General features: G+C 39.5%; 1 protein-coding gene and 1 non-coding gene across 2 annotated transcripts in view; one reads left to right on the top strand and one right to left on the bottom strand.

Annotated features, from left to right (window-relative positions):
* Positions 1 to 1,538: 1,538 nt before the first annotated feature.
* Positions 1,539 to 1,633, bottom strand: TRNAI-UAU (transfer RNA isoleucine (anticodon UAU)). Its single transcript has 2 exons — positions 1,596 to 1,633; positions 1,539 to 1,574 (listed from the first exon to the last, which is right to left on the bottom strand). It is a non-coding gene; the product is annotated as a tRNA-Ile (tRNA).
* A 4,391-nt stretch (positions 1,634 to 6,024) lies between these two features.
* The window catches only part of HAAO (3-hydroxyanthranilate 3,4-dioxygenase), a 35,009-nt gene continuing 14,757 nt past the window's right edge, over positions 6,025 to 26,276 (top strand). Inside the window, exons 1-6 of the mRNA XM_013173874.3 lie at positions 6,025 to 6,260; positions 10,574 to 10,652; positions 18,727 to 18,810; positions 20,476 to 20,582; positions 23,452 to 23,541; positions 24,313 to 24,356. Of these exons, the coding sequence (XP_013029328.2) occupies positions 6,031 to 6,260; positions 10,574 to 10,652; positions 18,727 to 18,810; positions 20,476 to 20,582; positions 23,452 to 23,541; positions 24,313 to 24,356 (634 nt within the window). The 5' untranslated portion in view covers positions 6,025 to 6,030. The remainder of the gene's footprint in view (positions 6,261 to 10,573; positions 10,653 to 18,726; positions 18,811 to 20,475; positions 20,583 to 23,451; positions 23,542 to 24,312; positions 24,357 to 26,276) is intronic.

The following is a 26,276-nucleotide window of genomic DNA, read 5'->3' as shown; positions in this document are numbered from 1 at the left end:
TTTTTTCAGATAAAAATCACTTTGGAGACAGACTAAGAGCCAGGTAGGATGGAGCAGATGAGGGAGGCCTTGTGAAGGAGGCTGCAGCACTGTGCCAACTCCAACCGCTTGTCCTGCTGCTCTCTGGTGTGATGGAAGCAAGCTGTAGACAAGCTGGATCACTGCTGTGCATGCACCAAACAGCATCTGTTTTATGCTCCTTGTATTTGGCAAAAATTGCACAATCACCCCAGCAAACCAAACCCAAACCCCAATTACAAACACAAGGCTCCTCCTCAGCCACGGAGAGCAGGAGCTATAGTGTTCCTGAAAGCATAAAGACAAGTAGGAAGGTGAGAGTTAATTTAAAAAGTTTTGAAAGTGGGTCTAACCTGGGGAATGGAGTCCCTCTGCAATGACAATTAATAGGCCTTCTGCTATTTTTTTCAGTTACACAAAAACAGTATTTTCATTTTTTACTGTTTCTAATACCTCTGCGAATATTCCTCCATGCTGTCTTTACTCCCCAGCATTTTGACATGGTACTCATGTATGACAGAGAAAACGTGAAACTCCCAGCAGAGAAAGGATGAATTGTATTTACACTTTGATATAGTACAGATATCTGTTTATTTAGACCTTATTATATCGATATGGTGTGCAGTTCAGGCATGAGCGTACCGCCACTGAAATCAGTGGCAAAGCTCCTGCAAAGTTCTGAGGGGACAAGGTGGTTCCTAGAACAGGGAAGGCATGGTAATTAAAAGCGGTACAATACGGAACTAACCCCTGCAGCACACACACTAATGGGCTGATCGGGCAATGGTGATGCGTCTGGCTGCATGATCCTGATGTTCTCGCAGAGCTTTTTAGTATAAACTGCATTGCTGCAATTAGATTAGATGTTAACATGCATGTTTACAAGATCTGGGCCTAAACCTGCTGGGCAGTGTCCCTCAACTTTCTCTTTCTGGAAATTGCCTTTTTCTGTGGCCCTGCCACCTCTTCAATTATGAAAGTAAAATTATTTGAATTCTTCTCTTTCTCTGGACTACACATTCCTAAAAGATTACTGTAGTAGTAAGTAGTTACAATGAATATCACTCTTGAAGGAAGCAAAGTAAAGGAGATTTTGTTACTCTTGAGCTGTAGTGACGCTACTGGTGAATATTTATTTACCCTGTATTAAGTAACCTCCAGTAAAATAACCTTTTATTTCCTGCAGCGTGACACTTGCAGCTGTTACAAGGAAACCGATAACTACTCCACACCGAAAAGCTACGCTAAACCAACCAAGCGTAGACCTCAGCGTGTTTCCTTCCATACGTGCATCTTTCCAAGCCCGGCCTCACGCAGGCGCTGCCTGCCCTCCTGACCACCACCACCAGTCCGTTCAGCTGCGAGCAGCCGCCCCCTGGACGTGCTCCAGCACCTCCCGGGCCCTGCAGGGTGCACGCCCGCGGGCCCACGCATAATTTTTCCGTGAACTTTCGCATTTCTTCTCTTCCCGCTGAGCGCTCCCCAAAAAAACCGTCTTCCCCCTCCCAAAAAAGAGTCTGTGCTCCAGGTGAGGCTCGAACTCACAACCTCGGCATTGCTCGGCGTTAGTACTGCTGTATAAGTACCGCGCGCTAACCGATTGCGCCACTGGAGCCCTGACACCAACTCCTCCCGAACGCTTTATCAACCACTCGCCGGGCGCGGGCCGGGAAATGGCGGCGAGCCGCCCGCCCGCGACGCGTAATGGCCCCGCCGCGCCCCGACCCGCGGCCAACGCCGGGCCCTCGCCGTTACCGGCGGCGCGGGGAGGGGGCCGGCGCGGCCGGGCGGGAGGCTCCCGTCCCGGGAGGGCGGTGCCGTGAGGTGCGGGAGGGCGGGGAGCGGCGGCGGGGCCCGGGATGAGGCCTCCCGCCCCCCGCGTGCCCGCCGGCCGGTGGCGGCGGGGAGAGCGCGGCCCCTCCGCCGGGAGGGCCCCGGGCAGGCACCCTGCTCAGAAAATGCTGAATTGTCAGCAACCGTTGCTAAAAGCCAACCGTTGCTTATACGCAGAACAAAGCACAATGTATGCATGTGGTGTATTACTTGCTGAGAAACAGTTATTAGGAAAAAAAAAAAAAAAACAGCCTTAGGTACGTGTTTGTTGATAAAGCGTGAACTTCTGCAGTAAGCTCTGTCACTTCCACTATCGCTGTGTGACAGGAAGAAGAGAAACGAAATCGGCATCAGCAGACATTTAAACCCTATTTAATGCTCCAGTCCTGTTACAGCTGACACAAGGACATACCCTATCTATTTTTCCTGCTATCATTAAGCTTTGTCACCGTATTTATGTTCCTAGAACTGAGACAGCTCTGCTGGGTTACGGACACAATTACCAGAAAGCATTCCGCTTTCTACATCCGCGAAGCATGGGCAAAGTAACAAGCTCTGGACCTGTCATTACCGAGTGGGTGATTGTACAGTGCCGCACAGTGCCTGGACTTCCATGGCCTCTAAACTGAAATATTTATGGCCTGGCAGCAGGGGACAGGCATTCGGCCAGTTTCAAGTAGATAGCAGTGACCTCCAAGATTGAGTGGCAGGTATACATGACTTCATTACCTCCTCCTCCTATTCCTAACAGAGCAGAAACATTTTGAGACTGTTCTGGATGGAGACAGGATGCTTCTCACTTGTCAAGACAGCTGTTCTGCTGCTGGTACTATTACTGTGGGCGCTACTTAGAACATGTTTCAGTAGTATACACCACTGACAGGTGAAGTAATGTGCAATTGCTGTATCTGGCTGTTGATGAAGATGATGGCAGGGAGAAGAAAATTGCTGTCAGTTCATTTCTTAGAGCAATTTTACATAATCACATATATTTAGTTGGCATACCAGAAAACTGCAGCTACCTTCATTACCCTTACCAGTGCATCATTACACTAGCAAATAAAATATACTGTATTATGTTTGCAGCAATCTTTGTACAATTTCATCCAAACAGGTGCCCTTTTGGTGAATAAAAAATTGTCAGGAAGAATCAAAGCTGAAGCTATGACAAGTTCTTTATTGCAGCTTCAGCCTTAGACTCAGGCAAGAGGAGGACCAAGTGAATCTGCTTTTGTTATTTACATATAGATGATAATCACTGCTGTTGTATTTGAATCAGCCTTCCCGTAATAGTGAGAGCAATAGCAAAGATCCTAGTAAATTTTGTAGGATATTTAATTCTTCTACTGTGCTATGTGATCCACTTGTTTCCTGCATGTGTCCCCAGCAAGACTGGGGCCCTTGATATTATGTTTATAAATCAAATAGTCAAAAATTGGCCACGTGAATTAGTTAGGTGGGAACATAACTGTACTCATGTAGTAGGTTTGTTGCCAATTTGATTTTATTTCCACAACTATGCAGGATTTTAAAACTATAAATAACTGTATAATGTTTTCATTTTAATAAAGTAAATATATATATATTTGTTCTCAAAGAATTTTTATAGCAGAGAAAGAACAGAATTGATTAAAAAAAAAAAAAGGAAGCGTGTTCAGGTGTTTGGTTTTTTTCCACTAATGCTTTTTCCTGCACCCACAATGTAAAAGATGGCTTATTTTTGAGGAGCAGTTTTGTGCTTCAGTAGTCTTGCACAACTCTGTCAGCAAAAGCTGACAAGTTGAGAGCTTTTGCCTTCCCTACCTGAGGGAAGGATCTGAGCCAAAAGCAGATGTAGAAACCTGAGCTTCTGGAACAGACTTTGATGGATGTGAAGAGCCATAGCAAAGCGGACTAGCCAGAAAAATCCAGGTCCCCAGTCAGGTCATGAAGTGTCTGTACTCACTTGAAACTCACAGAGCCTGCAACACTCGCTCTTTTCTTTGCCTCTCCAATACACTTACTTCACAGAAATAAGGTTTCATGGCCCACTACTTCCAGGCTGCACAGACCATTTCTTATCCCTCCTCAAAAGAAGCAATGTTCCCTTATACCTGCTGCACACATGGAGAGGCCATTAACTGCTTTTTTCAAAATGCACTGATTTCCGAGGGTTGCAGAAAGTACTGCTCCTGTGACAGTAACCTCAGATTCCTGGTAATGGTGGATTTTATAAGTGAACTTCATTGGTGCCCTCCCTGCATAGTTCTAGCTATATTTTTTTTCTTCCCCCCCATACCTCACTTTAGCCATAAAAATGGATTTATCAGCCTGTGACTGAGATAGTTTTCTCTGCAGGTAATAGCACCTTGTATTCTGCCTAGCGGGGAAAAGAGCAGAGACTAGCGATGAAAGTAAGAGTTTGAGACAGAATAACCCTGCAGTTAAAACTTGTGCATTAATATCAGCTCTATCAAGTCCAGGACCTTTGTTTTTTTCCTGCTGTGAATCTGTACAACCTCTTGGTTTTTAGGCCTGACAAATGGAGTCCTGCTCTTCAATACCTGTAACTAACAATGAGGTAGAGCTTTACAAAACCATTGTCATTAAGAGAGTCTTCAGTTCTGGCTGGGTCACAATCCTCTCAGTGAAAGCATTTTAAATGGAAAATTGCTTTCCTTCATAGCTAAATAGCATGCCATCAGCCTACAGTGCAAAAAGCACCAAAATGTTCCTGTCTGTAGGTCCAAAACCAGGCCTAATGACTTTGCTACACAGTGATGTCTCACCACAGTCATTTTGATGGTAGAAATTTCATGTGCTAAATAAATAATGTTACATTTTTTATTATTATTTATAATTGAGTGAAATAATACATACTCTGGGCTTATATCAGAGAAAAGTATTGCCAATACCATTATGATTGTACTAATATAGCAGAACTGTAATCCTCATGTGGATCTTTGTATCCCAAAATGAATGGAGTTTTTTGGATCAATTATGTAAGGAGTTTAAATTAAATTGCAAAGAAGTCATAGAGATGAAAGTAAAGCAGAAAGTCACCCTCACACTTACTGAAAGAAAAGTACAATATTAGTTTCAACTCACATTCCGTCACCTTTTTTTTTTTCCACCCATAGGAAAGTTACAATGGTACAAGCTAAAGAACTCCCAAGTTTATACCATTCCCGTATCCTGACTCATCAATCCAGAAGCTACACAGCCCATATGCACAAGTCACGGCGGCTGTACAGCTCACTTCTAAACAAATCATAAGATACTCTTATACCCATGCACACTGACACACTAAGCACAGTATAGATGTAGTCAGAAGACTAAGCTATATAAAGAGCAACTGAAAAACTCTCACATTTAATAATGACATTTTTTTTTTGTCAACCACCCTTTTCATGTATTCCAAGTTTGAAAAGAAATGTTTATAGATTTGGTTATTAAAAGTGAAGGGGGAGGGGGGAGCAGTGATCAATCTGTTAGAAACTCCATAGACATGGAAAAGAAACCAGTGAAGGAATAAAGCCTAATACAGACCAGGAATGCCTGATAATTCTCCATTTCTTCTTTGCCTGCTAATTTGATGACAACATGCTGCATTTTCCCAAAGGTCATCAAAGAATCACATTCAGCTCTCCAACAAGGCCTGCCACAACCCTGGCAAAGAGTAAGACAAATTAAAAAGATCATTTATGAACAACTGCTTTTGGTCTTACAAATACAGGAGACATCTTTATTTTTGTTATTTGGCAGAAGTAGTTCCCGGTATTTTCAATCACAACCTCAATCATTCAGCCTAACAAGGTTGAGGGAAGGTGGGAAAAGGAAATAGGACTCTATTATCATGCCCGAAACACGTAGATATTTAAGTATGTATAAAAATACATTTTATCTATATTGTATACATGTAACTAAACTTTGAGCAATGGCTCTCAACCTGCATTTAGCTTTCTATATTAAGTGTCCAAGTTTTCATCACCGTATGTAGCAAGGCAGTTTCTGTAGAGAGAAAGTTCCTGCAGCTGATGCAGTAAAGAGAAGGAAGCAACCTCTTGTGGGCAGTATGAGTCTCAGATGAAAATGAAAATAATTTAAAAAAAAAATAAAATTTTTTTTTTTAGAAACACTGGTCAATTATTAGCTAAGCTGCTGGAGCACCAGCACTCTTTGCAAAGTGACCTTTGGCCGATGGACCTGTCCCCTTTGACACTCAAGCCTGAAGACACCTCTTCTACCAACCAATCCCTGAACTGGGGGGATGGAGTCACATGTAGCTTGCTCACGGAGCGAGCACTAGGCAAACTCCATCTTCATCAGAAGTTTCATAGCTGGTGGACCATGGAGCTTCTGGTAAATGTCAGAAAATGGATAGAAGAGAACAAGGCAGCCTTTTTACCTCCTGTGTGCAATAAACTTATGTGAGTAAATGAAGGTTTTGTTTTGGTTTAATTTTGTTCTTAGATATATAAATATTCTTAGCTACCAGAGGAAGCTGCTAAAATGCATACATGGTAAAGACTAGTAAGGAACCGTAGTTCCTCTCAGGCTACAGCCAGTCATACCGCAGTTTTGAAGGACAGGAAGTAACTGAAATCTTTTTGTGGTAACTCTGCAGAAGCTGTGAAGATCAGTTTCAATATGTCTGCCTCAATTCAAAGTCTCTTGTAGGCAATTAGGCTGCTAAGGGACTTTGTGTCATGCCCTTTGACAATAACCTCATAGAAATCTGAGGAGATGGCATTGCATCCATAGACTGTAAGATTTAGCAAATAGATTCATGCTACTATATTACAACCTGGAACAGCTGCTAGAGCTGCTAAGGGTCATTCCAATATTGCAGAGGAGCTGAATCCGCAGGAGCAATCAAAACTGACAGGATATATCACATGAAGATAAGGAGAATTGAAGGGGAACAGGGCTGAAAAAGCAGGTTTCCAGGGCATTTCAGAGCTGTCAGGGCATGGTATGATGCTCTGTTCAGCATGAGGCTGAAAAGGCAACATTTCGGGGCACTGACTGACAACTTGGAGCTCTGAACTGTATCCTGAATAATTATACAGCTAATATAAGAAAAAAGTGTGTGTATTATGCAGGTTTACAGTATGCATATTGCCAGCGTCAAAGCCCATGAACAAGTTCCAGTGTAAGTGGTCCAATGTGTGGCACATTCTGGTCATGTTACCAAGGATTTCTTTTATCAGTGAACTTGAGGACAATACATTTAGTCCAACACTGCCTCTATATAAAGGTTTTCATAAGAAAGGGTAATGTACAAGAAATTACAGAAGACTGAGTTTTATGAAGAACATAAAAAGCAGATGTTTTTGCTCTTCTATATTTATTTTTCTTGCATTTGAATTTTAATGACTACAAAAAGCAAAGAATGTGCCTGTTGCCCCTACCCTGCACTGCTACTTCTAATCAAAAGCTGATTGGGCACTACTGTAGCAGTGGCAGTGATATTAATTTCCATTCAAAGCTGCAAGAGTTTGCTTTTCAAAGTAATGGTTGCAAGACAAAAATAAGGTAAGAGGTACATCCTTAGCAAGATGTCTCTGTTGAAACTACAGTTTATGTTCTAAATGAGAAATTATGAAACTTGAATCACTGCAATAGTTTCACAGTGGGAAAGAGAAGAAAATGTCTTTTTACAAGTGCTTTCATTTATTTCATTTTGGGAATGGATTTAGGAAGCATAAAAGCATAGCTATTTCTAAAGCTTACCAGTGATAGTGGTAAAGCTTTAGTATTTTAGAGCATGTGAAATATTCATTTTTTCATTCTTCATCAGTAGGATTAACCTTTTTGTTATTACTGCACTATGCTGCACAGCCTACCAGCAGCTCTGTGTAATTCTGAAGTAACTCTGGAATATGAGGTCTATCAGAGGTCAGAAAGTTACACGTATCCCTAAGTAGTTGGTGTTGATGAGTCTCCCCCATAAACACTGCAAGAAGCTAGAGTGAAACAAGGAACATTTTTTTTCATGATAAAGTTTGCATAGACTAAAAAAATATATACATATCAATTTCTCCATTGAAGCTTCAGCCTGTGGAGGAGGAGAGAAAAGCCATGTACTATATAGATTCTGAGTTTCTCACCACCTGCTCCTAGTGATATCTACATTTTTTTTAGGATTTTCCAAAAAAGCTTTAGGCAATTTTCCAAGATGTGACTAATAAATTTCCAAGATTGTTTTCAAAGGCTATGATACTTTATGTGCTGAGAGCAGATGTATAAAGAAATCTTCTCACTGCCTTCTACACCGCAAGAAGGCAAACACCTTAAAAAAATTAAGTAACTTATGATCCCAAGTTTCAAAAGAGAATTAAAGGTTAAAATCTAGGTCTTACAGTGTATCAGTAGGACTTCCCATCTATAAATTTGTTACAGCTTTCAGACTTTTATTCAGTTATGTTCCATACAATTGTGATGATCAAAAGTTTTAAGTACCTATATGGGATTTCAAAACAAAACCTCAGTTCCTGAATCTTCATCTGCTTAGAGTTTTGCCAGAGTCAAGAAAACAATGTGATGTAAGAGCTACAATTTAATTATATATATTTTAATTACACTGTCTTGCAAGCTTAAATACTTTTTAACCTCAAGGAACAATTAGCGCAAAATCAGAACCCTTGTGATAGCTGATTTTTACAGGGTTGCTAAGGCACTTTTAAAGCTTTTCTTTGAGTTCAGAATATTATATTTACCGTAAGGAGGTAAGGAGACCTCATTACAGTCACGGAGTATCTCATTCTTCGTGGCCTTAAGACATTTTCAAAAGGTTGCCTGCTGGTCATATTTTCTTTATGTGATTAGGAAGAAAAATATAAGAGTATGTAAAACTTAATAGGCCATTGATTTGCAGCTCATTCTAAAAATAATGCAATCAAGTAATTTCCACACTCCTGTAACCTTTACGATACTGAAACCGCATTAACTATCTCCCAGACGGTGTTAGCTGAACCTCCTTTTCTTTCTTATGATTTTTCTTATTTCAATGCAATTATATTAACTGGACAACTTTATTTAGCAGTGTGGACAAACAAACCTCGTTGAATTCCTGCTTGTACTTAATAGTTAGAGTTTTTTGATAGTGCCATTATATAATTCTTAATGATAGCAAGAATTAACCCATTGTTGCCAGTTTATTATGCAAAACCCAGCTAAATCCATAGGGTACCAGAATTAATGTTAGATTTGCCAAACAGTTTTAAAAAAATGTTAAGGAACAATGGTTTTGAGAGCAATAGTTTCCCTTTTAATTATCAAACTAATAAAATTAATCATTTAAATCAAATTCAATGGGTTTCTGTAAAAATTAATCTTAAAAGTAGGCTACAAGATGCACATAGATCATATTTCTCTTATTCTTCAGAGTTGATTTGAATTTATTTCATGAATAATTAGCTACGTTTTTACTATTTTGGTCTTCCTACCCTTCTCTAGTAGAAGGGTTCATTAATACAGAAGTATTTCAGCATGTCCTTGAAAACAAGTATTAAATCTGCCTGATACAGTCAGTTCTGATTTCACTTCCTTATTTTAAGATATTGGCATGAAGCCAGGAGCTGTAATGTGTACAAGTTCCTATGGTAAGAATAGTAAATTTAAGTATTGTAATCTAATTTAATTCTTTAGATTTTAATTTGATCAAGGAATGGTTTGTCACAATTGTTATTTCTGCTTTACTAATCCTTACTGTTGTGTTCTTTATAATTTAACTTCTTTTCAAAGTAAGCATGATATAAGTACCAGATCAAATAGATATGTTCAGCAATTCAGAATAGTTCGGTTTCTCTCAATTAAGGCTTTGAAGTGCTGACACAGAGGCACGTATTTCTTTCCTGAATTGCAGGGGAGCACATTCCTGCTGGTTCTGTATTACTAGGATCTCCAGTTAGCTCAAGTATTTCCTCATTGAAAAGTAGAGGTCAACACCCTTCAGCTCACACGTCAAAGAGAGCTTAAGGATAAATTTCGAATCACAGTTAACAATTCTGGTTTATAGTGTGGTTTTTTTTCCCCCCCACACATAGGAAATGGAAAACTGCTACCTTACCTCTTTATTAATATACGCGTACTGATAGATAATTGGGGTTCTATCTATTCTTTGTGACAGCTGAGAAAAGAGCTCGCTGAGGCTCTTACAAGGGACAGAATTAAGATAAAGGACCTGAATCTCTTTTTTCTGAATCAACCACAGCCACAAAGAAACCATTGTAATGTTGTTCCACCTCAGCAAAACTGATATAAATAGAAGAGAAATTAGCTGATAATTCCTACCATCAGAATCTCTAGTAATTCTGCCACTGGGAAACAAGTATGATTTTACCCTTATTAAGCTTAAAAAGAGATTTACCTTTACAGAATCCTGAATTAATCAAATCACATTGAGACAGCATTTTTCCTGTTTTTCCTGTCTCTTACATATCATTCTTTGTCTTTACAGTTCAAAGCTCTTTCCACTGTTGGTAAGTATCTTGGTTCCCTTTTCACAGCTGGAGGAACCGAAACACCAGGTGGGAAGTAGATGGCCTCAGGTCATCCAGCAGGCCAGTGGCAGAGCAGGAAGATGCATCTAGGTCTTTTCTCTCATTCTGGTTACTACTTGTCACTTGCTATTGTTTCATTGACTCGCTGTAGTCAAAGCATTAAAAAAAAAAATAATCCATGAAATAAGGGACACCACGTATAGAGGTAGCTTTAAATTGTCACTTTTCTTTTCTAGGCATCGACATCAATTGAATGTGATGTTTGTTGGAGGACCAAATGAAAGGAAGGATTACCATATTGAAGAAGGAGAAGAGGTAACCTATAGGTTGTTTTAATTGATCTGTATGGTTAGAATGCAGCTACATTTGAAGCTACAGAAGCCTAGCAATGCCAGGCTCAGTGGTGTTGTACTTACTAGATGTATTCAAAGACTTGAGCAGAATTATGCACCTGAACCATAAACCATCTGTTCATTTCCTTTTAAACAAACTACATGATGAGATCAGATCTATTTTGGTATAGTTCATTTCCAACAGGAAACGAGAGAAATTACTTTTACACATCAAAATGTGTCACGTCAATATTTTGGAATGAAACTTTAGAAAGGTAAGAATATTTTTAAAGTGATATTTTGTTACAGAGTATCAGTTTATATTTCAAAAATAATTTTGAAATTCAAAAATCAATATTATTTTCAGAAAAAAATAATAATTTCAAGCCAGTGGACTCTGTGAAAGATAACAGCATTTTCTACTTTCATTCATATTTTGAAGGATAAAGAATATCCTGCGGAATATCCTCTTTTCCCAAAGAAAGAGATCTGTGGGTTCTAACTGATGTCACGTTGAATATGAGCCAGCAGTGTGTCCTCCGGCAGCCAGGAGAACCAACCATACTCTGGGGTGCATCAGGCACAGCACTGCCAGCCAGTCCAGGGAAGGGATTGTCCCACTCTGCTCTGTGCTGGTGCGGCCTCACCTCGAGTACTATGTGCAGTTTTGGGCCCCACAATATAAGAAGGACATAAAACTGTTAGAGAGTGTCCAAAGGAGGGCTATAAAGGTGATGAAAGGCCTAGAGGGGAAGACGTATGAGGGACAACTGAGGTCCCTTGGTTTGTTCAGCCCAGAGCAGAGCAGGCCGAGGGGAGGCCTCATGGCGGCCTGCAGCTCCCTCACGAGGGGAGCGGAGGGGCAGGCACTGAGCTCTGCTCTCTGGGGACAGCGACAGGACCCGAGGGAACGGCATGAAGCTGGGACAGGGGAGGGTCAGGCTGGGTGGTAGGGAAAGGTTCTGCACCCAGAGGGGGGTCAGGCACTGGGACAGGCTCCCCAGGGCAGTGGTCACAGCCCTAAGCCTACCAGAGTTCAAGAACTGTTTGGACAAAGCTCTCAGACAAAGCTCTGGGTGGTCCTTGGGGGACCCATGAGTTGGTTTCCATGATCCTTGTGGGTCCCTTCCAACTCAGGATATCCAATGGTTCTATGAGAATAGAATCTCTCCATATTTTTCAAATCAGTCCCCCTCTCTGACATCTTCTGTATCGAAACAAAGCCATCCAACTCAAAGCTTTGAGTTGTGAGAAGTTGTTGGGCCAAGTGCAGAATATAGGAAGAAAAGGTAGAAACCTATCAAAATTGTAACATGGGTCTCACAGCCTGCCCTCGCCTGTGGGCACAGCCATGTCTGGTAAGGCACCAGGCTACCCACCACGCTCAGGATATCCCCTTTCGTCAGCTGTACCATGCCAGCAGGTCCCTTAGGGTGGAAAGCATGGAGGGCAGACCTCAGGGCAGCGCAGTACAAAGCAGTTGTCACTGACCAGAGGAATTTAGCATCCAGCACGTATTTGACAAGGAAATTCCAGAGATACTTAGTTGGGGAAAACAAAGTGTGGTTTTGTCAACACAATTGCGTCCTTGGGAAAGGATTAACCACATCTGTAGCATGACTGCTCAGAAAGCACTGAAAAGAATATCATATCTATTTAGCATGTTTTTAGCATTATATGTTAGATTTAACAAAGTGAATTTTGTTAAGGTCAGTGACATTAAGTTTCTACCAAGCATAAACTAAAGGTAGGTATGGAAATGAATGAGTCCAAATAATTTTTTCCTGCAACTTAACAAAATTGTTTTTATACAACTAACTTATTTTCGTGCTCTGAAGAATGTGCAATAGGCATATACTAAGAGCAAAACAGGAAAAAAAAAAAAGCTAAGGTTTAACTGAAATAACAGTCTGCACTAAAGTATTAAATATCACAGAATCACAGACTGGTTTGTGTTGAAAGGGACCTTAAAGATCACCTAGTTCCAACCTCCCTCCCACGGGTAGGGATACCTTCCAACTATGAGGTATATAAATACAATATATTTATTTCTCTTTTTTATGATCTTGTTTCTCTCTGCATCTCCCAGTTTATGCTAGATTGTCCATGGTCCCTGACCAGTTTCTATCCTGTTGCATTTTAAAAATTTGTCTTTTCTTCTTCCCATAAAACAAAAGTCAGATGAATATCATTTACATGAGTTTTTTTTTTTTTTCTTCAAGATGCTCATGTATTGGAGAATTTGACCAACTTTTAATAAGGGTGACTTATGACTTTCCAACAGCATAAAATTTAGACATATATGTGAAGTCATAATATATATCAATGTGCATAAGTAAATCATTGCTAATTCATCTAGATTGAAGATGTATTAGTAACTAAAATTTTCTTTTACATAGCAATTTTTCAACAATTACTTAGTGATAATGAATGGAATGTAAAATTCCCGTCATGGATCCCATTTGTGCCCCCGGAACATAGGAGAATTTGCAATATCAGATGGGCCAGTTTTGCCCGATTTCACATAGATGCAGTACAGTCCCATGTTGTATTTTACCAGATACGTATGCACCTTCCTGTGATCTAATTAATCCTTTAAATTTATATTTTTCATTTAAAAATTGTGAGAGAGTTTCCTAGTAAAAGGGCATATTCCTAAATAGGATTTGGGATTAAAAACAAAAACAAACAAGAAAAGAAGAAAAACCCAAACATTCAAAACAGGTCCTTTATAGTTCTGAGTGATAATTTGAAACCCAAAATAGAGGCATACTGTTAACCAAATCATGAATGCAAAAACTCACAGTCCTCTTCGCAAATGTAGCTGATACTGTTCTACTAGTATTCTGATACCCTCAAAAAAATGGTTTAGAAAAGAAAGTTAACTTTAGGATTGTTTGTATTTGTTCAGGCATGATTTTGTGCCTGTTATCAGACACAGCTTATATTGTGTCCTATGGCACGTGTGCTGTCAGCCTGCAGTTCACAACAGGAAGCAGTTCACATGCAGAGATGAGGGTTTAGGAGCATCCTCCTCTTCCTGAGCTGTTCTCTGCTGGCACCTTTAGTGTGCAGGTGTATCAGGAAAATCGGTTCTGATGGCTAATTATGAGAGGGTCTGGAGATTTGATTTGGAATCCATGGAGACTAAAACAGTACCCAGTCTCACACAAATTTTTTCCTGCTTATCAGGGGTTTCCTAAATATGTAGAGCTTGATATCTCGCTCCTGCTAATTTTCCATGCACTACTTATTTGCCAGCCTTCTGCAGAGAAGTACTGTCTCATACCCAGGACATTGTTTTCTATCAGACAGATTTTATAAATGGCAAAATTTAGCTGCACCTTACAAGAGATAAGCCAGTCACATTCTTTGGCTTGAATTTACCACTATGTCATATTCGTCCTTTTTCCTGTATTTGCTTTAGGACATACATCTTCTGTTAAAACAGCAAAATGCTGTGAGAAAACATTTGTATAGCTATACAGACAAGACTTTCTTAATATGCACTAAATAGATTGTGCTATATATACATATCTAGTCTTGTAAGTTTTTATACAAACCCTTCATGAAGTACTAATGAAAAGCTTGTATGGAAAGATTGTAGGGCAGTCCTGACAATGCTCAGCCCCTCGTGGCTGAGGGTCATAGGTGTTTTTCAGGTTCCAGTCATGGACATAACTTGGTCTCTTGAACTTTTCATCATACAATAGCATTTGTGACGTGAAGAGTTAAGGTGTTCACACAGCTCCCAAAATTCACGGTGTATTTACTGCATTTTTGCTTACTTGCAAAGCCTTAGTAGGGGAAAAGCTATTCTTTTATCTTATTCACCTTATTTCTGGGAATTTATACAGTAAGTGAAAGATGAAGGGAACTGTTTGTTTCAAAGGACATTAATGACACATAAAAACCATGATCATAACAAAGCTTAACTGTAGTAAAATCAGTTTCAGATTTTATTTATTGCACAGTGTGGGCTGCTTTGGGGGAAGGTGAGATCTGCTAAATCTAGGATCAGAAAAGTAGTTAGGCTCCCATCTCTTTACCCATTTCAGTCCACCACTTAAACGTAACAAATCTCCAATAGCTGCCTTTACTTTCATAACAATTCAGATTCTCCTCACACCTGATGTTGAGTCTACATATAACAGCGCAGTTCCATGCAGAGAAATTCAAATCAGCCTTTCGTCTACCACCTGCAACACAATTGCATTGGCACAATACTGCACTTGGTGTTCAAAGCCCTGCTTCTCATTGTGGCATGAGTGCCTGAAGTTTCTGCTCGTGGCATCTAGGTTGTTTCCAGTGTATGCAGCCAGCTACAAACTGATGCAGCCCCACAGGTCAGAGCCCTAACACTGCACTCCTGCAGAGGATTTTCAGAACAGAAAACCCCTCTCCTCTGATCACCTTGGACAATCCCTTCAGCTTCTTATAGCATATTTACACTTTCTGTTTGGGATACAGTTGTTGTGCTCTGAAAAGCGATAAAAATTTCAAGTCGTATCTGTCACAGCTCGTCTGCACTTCCTAGCCTGAGCTTCGATTTCTCTTTTTCTCCTCCTCACATACACACCACAAGTAGGATTTGGCTCCAGTTTCTGACAAATCTGCTTAAATGAAGCCTGACCCCTTCTTCTAGCTTATGCTGCTCTCCAGGCAGCATGCTTTGGAGAAACTCCCCGAGCAACTGCATTCTCCCTTTAGATTGTATGGGGATAATGGATGCCTAAGGAGCAGGAAAGTGGCTAGAACGATCGTTCCAGTAGGTGGTATTGCAGTGCTTATCTCCCGAGTAAAATTGAGAACACGAGTCTCAGCAAAGCAAGCGAGATCTTTTTGCTCCTTATATTTTAAAAACACATTTATCTGGTGAAAACTCTGAATATTTTAATAAGAAACAAAGCTCATATTAGAAAGCAAAAAGAGTGATGATCCCTTTGCATCAGAAAGAGACTGTGTCTTCAGAAATATGTTTGCTGCATAAAATTGTTGGAATGAGTCTTGGCTAGTATTCATGTTTCACAGGTGACATGTAAATGAGCAGAGAAAAAACAAACAGTTTGCTCTGCCTTCCTCATCTGTTTGCCTTCCAGACTTCTGATGGCTGAAAAGCCTTGTGATGAGTAAGGGAGAAAATTGTTTTTCTGTGCTCATATAGATCAGTCACTGCTGAAGTCTGGAGAACACCCAGACTTTACTCCCACATCAGAATTTGATTTGCTCTTCATATTAATTTAGTACTTAACAATCTGACATGCAATGCAAACCAGGATACGCCAAGTCAGAACCTCATCCCAGAAGTGGCTAAGCAAGCCTAAATTCCACTTTCAAAATTAGTGATCAAAGTATACTGCAAACTGCAGATTTCTTTAGAGGCCCATGAATAAATTGTCAGCCACAAGAGCGCTCACAGAGCTCTGGGCTACTATATCTAGGCAGAGTTTGATATCAAATGTGGATCTAAATTAGCAAGCCATACACTGAACTACTGAGCATAAAACAGAATCACAGAATGGCTGAGGTTGGAAGAGGCCTCTGAAGATCGTCATCACCCCCCTGCCGAGCAGGAGTACCTAGAGCACATCTTGTATTGTACTTGGACTGTGCAAACCAGACAGAAATTCAGCACTGATCCTGCTGCCTCTCATCACAGTTTGACACAATGCTATCCAGTTTGAAGCACAATCAAGCACACACACACACACCACTACTTCATTACTCATGTGTCTTTTTTTTTGGGGGGGGGGGGGGGGGGGGGGGGGGGGGGGGATATGTAGGAAGAGCTTATATTTGCCCGGAATGCAAAGCTTGGTCAGCACTGAGGAAAAAAGGAAAAAGGAAAAAAAAGAAAAAAGAAAAAAAAAGAAAAAAGTCCCAGTAAAATGACAGTATAATACTATATTGGCAAACTGTTCTATGAAACAGGCATGGACTATAACTCACAGAGATGTTAAACATTTGACAGTTTCTTCAATAAAAGTTCAGGGTATAATATAAGAGCATCAGTAGATTCAGTAATTACTGCCACTTTAATGCATCACAGTGACATCAGATGATTTATGGAAGCCTAAAGCACTCAGACATTATTCAAAGAAAAAAAACTTTTTGAAGAATAGACCATAATTTACAATGGTAGGTAGTATATAAGTTCAGACATAAAAAAAAAAAATTATTGACAATGGAACAATGCATAGCCCACCTCCCTCCTCCTTTCCCACTACAAAATAATTCTTTTAATTCAAAATTCAGTGCTGTGTCAAGAATCCATGCAATTTGTACTCACAAGCAGCACAAAACTCTCCTCCTGTTGTTCTTTGCATCATCAACATCTGTGCAAGCATTTAGAAACAGTTCCCTCAGTAGCTATAGGGAAGATACCACTCCAAAAGTCATCATTTCCAAAAAGATCTTTCAATTTCTGCATTGCCGGTGCCATATTACCAATGGCCTGTGTGATGATCCATCAGAACCTTATATTCTTAGATAAGATGGGTCTTTTTTGAAATGGAGGAGAGATCATTTCTCCACCCAAATGACTATGTTGTACAAGGAGCCTGACACGCTCTGCAATGAGGGCTAATATTGCATTTTTACAGTCATTCAGTAACATGCAAGAAAATGATATCAAAAGAACACCGGGAAATGGAGTGCAATGAGGATAAGTAACCTGGCAATATGGCCATCTAGACGAGTTTAATTTAGCCATGGTGATCTCCTTGGCAAAAGGTGAGCTTTCCACTCATGTAAGAGCTCTCAGCATGAGCTTTTTTTCCAGTGCATCTTCAGTTCTCCCTACTGTTTCATTCCCTTGGTAGTGTATTTATTCTTATGTTCATAAGTGTGTTCCTTGGATTTTCAGACATATATCAATCAATATATCAAAAACTGTTTCAGAAAAAAAACTGATTTAAAAATTTGATTAAGCTGTTCTAATGGAAAAGGTTTGTTTCAGGGTTTTCGTAATACTTGGGTGATTTCTTCTTTCTCTTATTTATATTTCATGAGCTCTTTATTTCCATTTTGCTAAAATTATTGTGAATAACTACAGATAAAATAATTTCCACTGTAGTTCTAACTTTGAGTCAGATTTCGGGCAATTTTAACCTGAATTTCAGCAACTATATGTATTAGTCTGCTTGGTTTCTAGCTACAGCAGACAGAATATGAAAAGTATATAGAGATTGGGCAGAGAGGCAGAATGAGAAAGGTAAAGTTGACTTTTTGAAGTATTATTGCCCATCATCATACAGTACAAGTAGAAATGTGCCCATTATTCCAGGTCAACGACAGACCTGCTTACAGATCATAGCACAGCTCTTCCATGAAGCACAAGGCCAGATCTTAGCACCTCCGAGCCCTCACAAAGCTACTCTGAAAACAGAACCGTGGAAAGGTCACTGAAGGCAGAATTACAGGTTCAGTAGCCCTGTCCTTATGTAAGCTTAGAACATAATCCTTTTACACACACAGTAGGATGAGGAGCAGCTGTTGCAGGGCTTCAGAGTGACCACAGAAATAAAGCAGAACAGCTTCTAAATGAGCAATTATTCCCACGTGAGAAAGCTCTGTTAAAAGAAAAAAAAAAATGGACATGCATATCTGAAGCATTTTTGGAAAAGGGGTGCTTAATCTGACTGAATGTAAAAGTGAAGACCCTGATGCATCTGAGCAGAAAAACAACATAAATGAAGCTTTATATGCAGTACAATTAACAGATGTCTCAACCATAAAGACCTGGCCCTACAAAGTGTAATCCCCAGGATTAAAGACAGTAGAGCAGGGTTCCACTGTGTTTGTGGAAGAGCTCTTCAAGCAATTACAGATCTCTTGTACAGACTGTCATATGTATGCGGATAATGGAAATAATACATATTTCAGAAAATTTTCAAAAGCAATGAAGGTTGGAAGTCTATTATGTATTGTTAGAAAAAAAAGCTATAAGTATTTGCAAACAGATTGAATGTATTCGTAGATACATCCTTTAAAAACAGAATATGAAGTACAGAATGTTTTGAAGCAGTTGACCTATTGTTATTTTCCTATTCCTTCAGCTTTTTTACCAAGTGAAAGGAGACATGTGTTTAAAGATAATTGAAAATGGGAAGCAAAAAGACATTTTCATCCGAGAAGGGGAGGTAAAACACATTTGTTTTTCTATTATTGTTGTACATAGATATGCTAAAGTAATATTTTATGAAGTATATCAAAATCAATTTATCGCTGCTGTGTAAGAAATGGCATCAGGATTAAAAAATAAATAAGTGCTTGAATGTGCTATAACAAATTCTTTATAATTAACAGCAAACTACAATACTCTGTCCAACATTTCACAATTTCAGTAAGAGATAAAAATCTGTGGGTACTTGGGATATCCATTCAGACAGCCAAGAAAATACTGAAAGGAGTTCTTACTCCCCTTCATGGCATAGAATCAGCTACGTGAATTCAAGCGAATTAGTCCTTTACTTACACACTGTCAGGTAAATACTGCCCACCCACCCAAACACCACATTAAACTGCTTAGAATGTTAGAAGTTAAGAGATTGGGCTATTTTCAGCCTTCTTTAGTCATCACAGCTAGCTTTCACAACCATCATAATACCAGAACAGTTTTTAAAGAGCAATTTATGGACAAAATGTATCCACCTTCATTCAGATGTTTTTCCATGTAGTAGCAGACTTACTAAAGCACAGATTTCATTGCTATTAATGAGCTTGTGACTAGGTGTTTTACTGCTGTTACTACAAGTTATTAGATGTGCCACTACTGCTACTCATTATCATTGTCAAAAGCTTGAACTGCTCTCAGTCTTTGAGAGGATCAAATATTAGATCTAATGGGGTCAGTCTTTAAAGGGAAGGACATGTATTAGACCCAACAGCTTAAAGTCACTAGAAGAAGCATTGTGACAAAGAACAGTCACTAGAAGAAGCATTATGACCTTTCCAATGAAGAAACAGATCTAAGCTTTCAAACCTATAGATGGGGAGAGTCTGGTAATAGACTCCACACCTGAGATCTGGGCATTTACCAGAAGCATTAATAAGGAGGAGCACACGATATCCGTAGCGGGAAGACCAACACCAGTCTTGCTGAGGCACTATCATTCGCTCTGTCCTGCAGACAGTGAAGTTACAATGACATGCCCAAACTCAGCTATGAAATCTGTTACACTCAAAACCAGCACATGCTTACCACCTTCCTACATAGTCAAATAGCTGCTAGAAGAAAATTTATTTTCAGGCTTCAGTAATAGGCTTCCCCCAGCCAAATGTTGCCCATTCTCTGTGACTTGCATGAGTAAGTAGCCCCTCGTATTTGTTAATTAATTCTGGAGAATTCTCCTCATCACACAATCACAGGTCTCACTGTGTTGGAGGGACACACACAGATGATTACGTTACAAGTCTTCTTGAGCTGACAACAAACTTGCTTTTTATTTCCATTTCTGCTACTGAGAAATTGCAGTAAATTCATAGATTCCAGACAGAGTAACTGGTTAGATTTTCATTTTAATTGTGTCTAGCAACGATGATCAATCTGGGGGAGAGCACCTCACTGCAATAAAGGCAATACTGATTGCTGAATCAATGGTCATCATTCATTGAGAAAGCAAAAAGCAGCATCTGCTTGGCTGTTGGTACCAAACTGAATGCAGCTGCAAGGGAGCAGCACGGATCAAAAAGGAGCAGGGGGAAGGCGGGGACAGTGGACGTTGCAGGTTTGGGACAGGAGAAGGATGATACGCAAAACAAAGACCTCCTACCACTGATGCTTTCCCATTTCTTTGTCTGAACAGATGTTTCTCCTACCTGCTAGGATACCTCATTCTCCTCAGAGATACGCAGACACTGTGGGTCTTGTGATTGAGAGGGAAAGATTAAAGACAGAAATTGATGGGCTCAGGTGAAGTATAACTCTTGGCTATTTTGTTAAGATACATAATATAGAATTAGTTTCTCATGTCAATACAATACTGTATTATACATTTGTAATAATTCAATAGATTCACCCTGGCAATTTTTTACTAGTTTTGTCCACACGTGTTTATCAATACACAAACAGATCTCATTTAGCATTTGGTTTAGTCTAGCAAGGAACACATTGAGTTGTCTTTACAACATGTCCTGTGGTTAGAGCTATCAACCTATATATTGCCTATGAATATCACCTGAAGTTTAAAATCTCAGAGTTTTGTAACAGCACAAATCAAAAGAGATTTTCATATCAGTTCTGGCAAGTAGAACATTAATTCCTTGGTAGGCACTGAAAACAAAAGGATGAAGAGCAGCTTTCCTGGCAAGTGTGTGGGTAGCTAGAAACAAAAGTCAATTTTCTTAACACTAACCCCTCTACATTGTAAACACCTCTGCCTAGGTTTTATTGCCTTATGAGACAATGTCTTCAAATAAACGAGAGATTTATTTTCTATTCTAGTGGGAGCAGGACTGAGCCTTGTTCTGTAGCCTTGCAGAATTCATAAGTCTAAGAATGCAAGTCACAGCAGTGATAGCCAAGTTAGAAAAGCTGGTTTGTTATTAACTGGATTCAGTGGACCAAAGTGAGTTCACAGCTACTCAAGTAGTTTATAAAGATTTAAAATTGCAGTAATATCTATAATGTGCTGGTTTTGTCCTTTTGTCTACAGTTTTGATTGTTGCATGAGCCATATCAAAACAGGGGAATTTTGAATATGTGAGATAGAAATATATATATATATGTGTGTGTGTGTGTGTGTATACACATATATATACACACACTTTTCAAAGCAAGAACTCTAGAGAAAGAAATAGGAAATTAAGAGGAGGATAATTCAGAAAGTCACCTGAATGGATTTGAAGCTGAAGACAAATCCACTTAACTTGAAGCAGTGTTTATCTGTGCACTTTTTTTTAATTTTTATTTTCATAGCAGGTCCATAAATCCTGAGCACTGGCATTATTAAAAAAGATATTTTGAGCTAGAAACAATTGGCTAGTGATTCAGAAAATGACGTTCACTTGTAATAAAAGAACATAAGTAGCTGTAGGTAACTTCAAATAAAGTAACCTACCTCATACATGAAGCTTGTGGATGCCATGAGTTACAAAGATACTGAACGGCTTTACAAGGAACCCCAGGTAGATCTAGGGATTTGCGCTTTGATATAGTCATGCTTTTGGTGAGAATTTAAACTCATCAGAAGCTACCATATGGTTTGCAGGTGGAAAAAATAATTGGATTAACAAAGCACACTTTTAATTGAAAATATCTAATCAAGTACCTGAAAATAAATCACTTAGAGGTGTTTAGTGGCCATGGTTTCACACTGACATGAACAAAGATGCCTGAAGTTTGGGAAGTGAACAATCATGTTGTACTTTTGAAGCGACGCTGGCTCTGTGCATGCTCCCTGGAGATGGGATTTACAGCCAGAACTTCTGTTCTTGTCAAGCTTTTCACTTCCACCCACCTGCAGCAAAGATTGCTTTGAAGTATGCAGACTCAAGGTCTAATGTTATGTTACCATTACATTATTTACCATGCCTACAAGCTTCAGTCATAAATCAGAGCCACCAGCATGCTGATTATTGTGCAAGTGAAGAATAAAGAGCCTCTTTCAGTGTTTCAACCTAGGTAATGATTACATGCTTTGTATTATAATAAAAGTGCACTAGCAAAACTTAATCCTATGGCAAACTAAGCCAACTAAGTTTGATTTTAGTTTTTAGATTGTATTCTTTCTTTAATGCCTAGCAAGGTGCATATTCCTTCCAACAGAGACATTTGTAACATTTCCCTTCTCTGTAGATTCTCAGGTATCCAACATTTGTGCTCATAGCACAGCTTTTCTTATGTTGGAGGCATTAATAACATTACTCTCTTCCCAGTACACTCTTTTTGCAAAACTAGAAGAAGTGCAGAGCTCTTAGAAAGTTGCTGGACAATACTAATACGGATATATAAGACAGACATGAATACACATACACATACATGCAGAGTATAATCATATAAGCCTTGTTTACCCCTTTAAACCTGAATTCCAGTCACTTTAACCCAAAGGACACAGGTCCTATTTACAATCACTTGTCACTATGAGTGACTGTACTGGAATATCCCTCCATTGCGATGTAGTCATTCTTTTTTAATCTGTAGGTAAATTCTATATTTGTCATCCCAGAGACAATAGCTACTTTGTCCTGTTGATCTCTGCACAATTTATTTATTCATTAAGACAAAATAATGCAAGTAAAACACAAAGTGACTTTGCAGAGTGGCAAGCTAAACAACATTTTCCAAATTTATGCAAGCAAATTTTTTCAAACATCCATAAGCCATCTTGTATTCTTATCTGCCCATGCATGAGCAATAAGCAAGAGGAGTCTCTTAGAAATGAACATCTATCTAACAGCTGCTTGGAAGCAGTTATTGGAAACTGTATTTGGGGACAGGTATTTTTGTAGTAACCATACCTGAAGTGGGGTTTATTGGTCCCAAAGAGTTATGGCAGAAAACAATTTCTAGGGTTAAATCTGGAAAGTTTGCGAAAGGAATTTGGTGACTTATCTGTAGTTGATAAGCAGAACTACTAGGCTCTTGACAGAAATTTAAGCACCTCACCAGTCAGCTAATCAGGGAAAAATAAAGCTTCCCTAAATAACCACACTTCAGAATAAAGTACACCACGCCTGAGAATAATACACACTTACATACATCAAGTAGATATTTTATTGAAAAGAATGTGTGATCTGTTAGTTAATAAAAAAAAAAAAGAATAATGTTTTTACTTTGTCAGGTACTATGTTGGAGAATCAACTAACGTCCTATTTGAAAAGTGGTTTCACTGTGAAGATCTTGGCACTCAACTTATACCAATAATTCAAGAGTAAGCCTTTTTCTGTGTAAATTTTAAAAGACATTTGAAATGATCTAATGGATCTTTATCAGCCTGTGACTTATATACTTCATTTTCTATTTATGCTGCATTTTTCATAGACTTGTTAGAAGTTAATTGCTGCTCTGTAGATCTTTAATTTTATCTTGTATACCCTAAAATCATTAAATCAGATTTAAAAAAAAAAATAAGTGCCACCCACTGAAACTTGGAACATACTTTGTGAACAAGTAAGCATACATTTTTGCTAAATACAAAAACTGAATGAAAATTTAACACTAAATTGATGCTAGGTTAACTAGGTAAAACTCTAAGCTACCTCAGAGGTTTTCACTCTTATTGCTTGCCTTAGTTTAAATACTGTTAATCCATATTATTTATCAATAATCAGGACTGTGGCAAATTCGTTAGATATTGTAAAAAGCAGCTGCTTTCCAGGAAACGTGTGAATGTCATCAATTAACTTATGGATTTGTGAAATGTTTGCTAAATGTGAACTATGATCCAAGTAAACTTGTGCAAGTAGCAAGCAAGGGAAATGAAAATCAGTATAACACCAGAATAGGAAATTTTTTAGTGGCATGAATTTTTGAGGATTTTCAGCCAAACCCTCTGTCAGAAAAATAGGGGTAGCCCTGTTGAATACATTTGATAGTAGCTGAGGATCTGGCACAGCTATTTTTTTGCATTGCTGCCTAATCTCTGTTAACCTACAGAACATGAACACAAATTTTTACTCTTGCTTAATGTTTATTATTTCAGGTTTTTCAATTCAAGGCAGTATAAAACTGGAAAACCAAATCCAGGTAATGTAAATTAATTTCAGAATTAGAACAATTATTATATCTGATTGAACAACAAGGATTCCGTCCACGTAAAATGACTAAGTTTCTGTTTTTCTTTCTCTGTGATGTACATGAAAATTGTTTGGGGAAGTACTTCCTTTCATTACCCCAACCACAAATAAAATCCATATACATGATTATCAAAAAGAAAAAGCCAAAATCCTGTCTGTTCATGTGAGGACATCACAATGACCAATCAGTTAACTGTACAGTGTGAAACCTCAGTATTTATATTTTTCTTGCAAGCCATTCCAGTCTTATATTAAGAAAAAATCATCTCTGACTTTGGAGAATGAGGTTTTAGTGAGTTGGTCCTACACACTATATAGCTACTTGTTCTCCTTTACCTATAACTATACACTCAGGAAATAAAAATGCCCAAGGAAAGACATGTGCTTTTAGTTCATGTAGGGTCTGATTCATTTAATATTTCCATGCTGTCTTGCCCTATTTTTATTTTGCATCTATTTTTGGAAAGAAACTGCAACTTCCATACTGAAGAAGACACTCCAGTCATAACTGCACTCTTGAGTTTGTTGGGCAGAGACCTAGAACATGGATAGTGATAGGTAATAATCCCGACCAAAATGAAAAATTCACAGAAGAGTCCTGTGTATGGGATAGCAACCCTACAAGCCCCTGCACTTAGGGAACAGTAAGCCAGACAAAAACCTGCCTGAAAGACTGCAGCTGAAGCAGCTTTCAGCATTGTGTCTTTGACTAGGAAATGTGCTTCTCCAAAAAGACTGTGTTTCTTAAAAGAGAAAATCTTGTCTCCATAATCTTACTTCTCTCTATCTATATGCACCATGAAAATGCTTCTCTCTTAATTTGGGCTTTTCCAGTCTTCCAAAAGACTATTATCACACCAGCCTGAATCATAGAACAGCTTGGGTTGAAAGGGACCTTAAAAACCACCTAGCTCCAACCCCCCTGCCATGGGCAGGGAACACCTCCCACCAGATCACGCTGCCTAAAGCCCCATCCAGCCTGGCCTTGAACACCTCCAGGGATGGGGCATCCACAGCTTCTCTGGGCAGCCTGTGCCAGTGCCTCACCACCCTCTAAGTGAAGAATTTCCTCCTAGCATCTAATCTGAATTTACCCTCTTTTAGTTTAAAGCCATTACTCCTCGTACTATCATTATCTGTCTGAGTAAAAAGTTGTTCTCCATCTTTTTTATAAGCCCTCCTTAAACACTGAAAGGCTGCAATGAGGTCTCCCTGGAGTCTTCTCCTCTTCAGGCTGAACATCCCCAGCTCTTTCAGCCTTTCTTCATTGGAGAGGTGCTCCAGCCCTGTGTTCACTTTCATGGCCTCCTCTGAACCCTCTCTAACAGATCCACATCTTTCCTTGTACTGGGGACCGTAGGGCTGGATGCTGCACTCCAGGTGGGGCCTCAGGAGGGCAGAGCAGAGGGGGACAATCCCCTCCCTTGCCCTGCTGGCCACTCCTCTGTTGAGGCAGCCCAGGATGCAGTTGGCCTGCTGGGCTGCAAGCGCTCACTGCTGGATCATGTGGAGCTTTTTGTCCACCAGAACCCCCAAGTCTTTCTCTGAATGAGTTCTTCTCCCAGTTTGTGCTCATGTCTGGGATTGCCCCAACCCAGGTGCAGCACCTTCCACTTGACCTTGTTGAACCTCATTAGGTTCACATGGGCCCACTCCTCAAGGTTGTCCAGGTAGTAGTGATCTTGGTTAATGCATTAAATTAGCACTCACAGATCTAGATGACCCAAATGGCATGCCTTACTATCCCAATAGGCAAATAATTCCTTTATATTTCTCTTTTGCCCCCCCCCCCCCCCCGCTTTTTTTTGGTGGGGGGGGGGGGGGGGGGGGGGGAGGGGGGGTGTTAGGGCAGCTACTGTCTCACTGTCTT

This window comes from Anser cygnoides, chromosome 3 (genome assembly GCF_040182565.1).
Source record: "Anser cygnoides isolate HZ-2024a breed goose chromosome 3, Taihu_goose_T2T_genome, whole genome shotgun sequence".
Taxonomy (NCBI): Eukaryota; Metazoa; Chordata; class Aves; order Anseriformes; family Anatidae; genus Anser; species Anser cygnoides.
The sequence above is the reverse complement of the archived record's forward strand: the minus strand, read 5'-3'. Positions and strand labels throughout refer to the sequence as shown.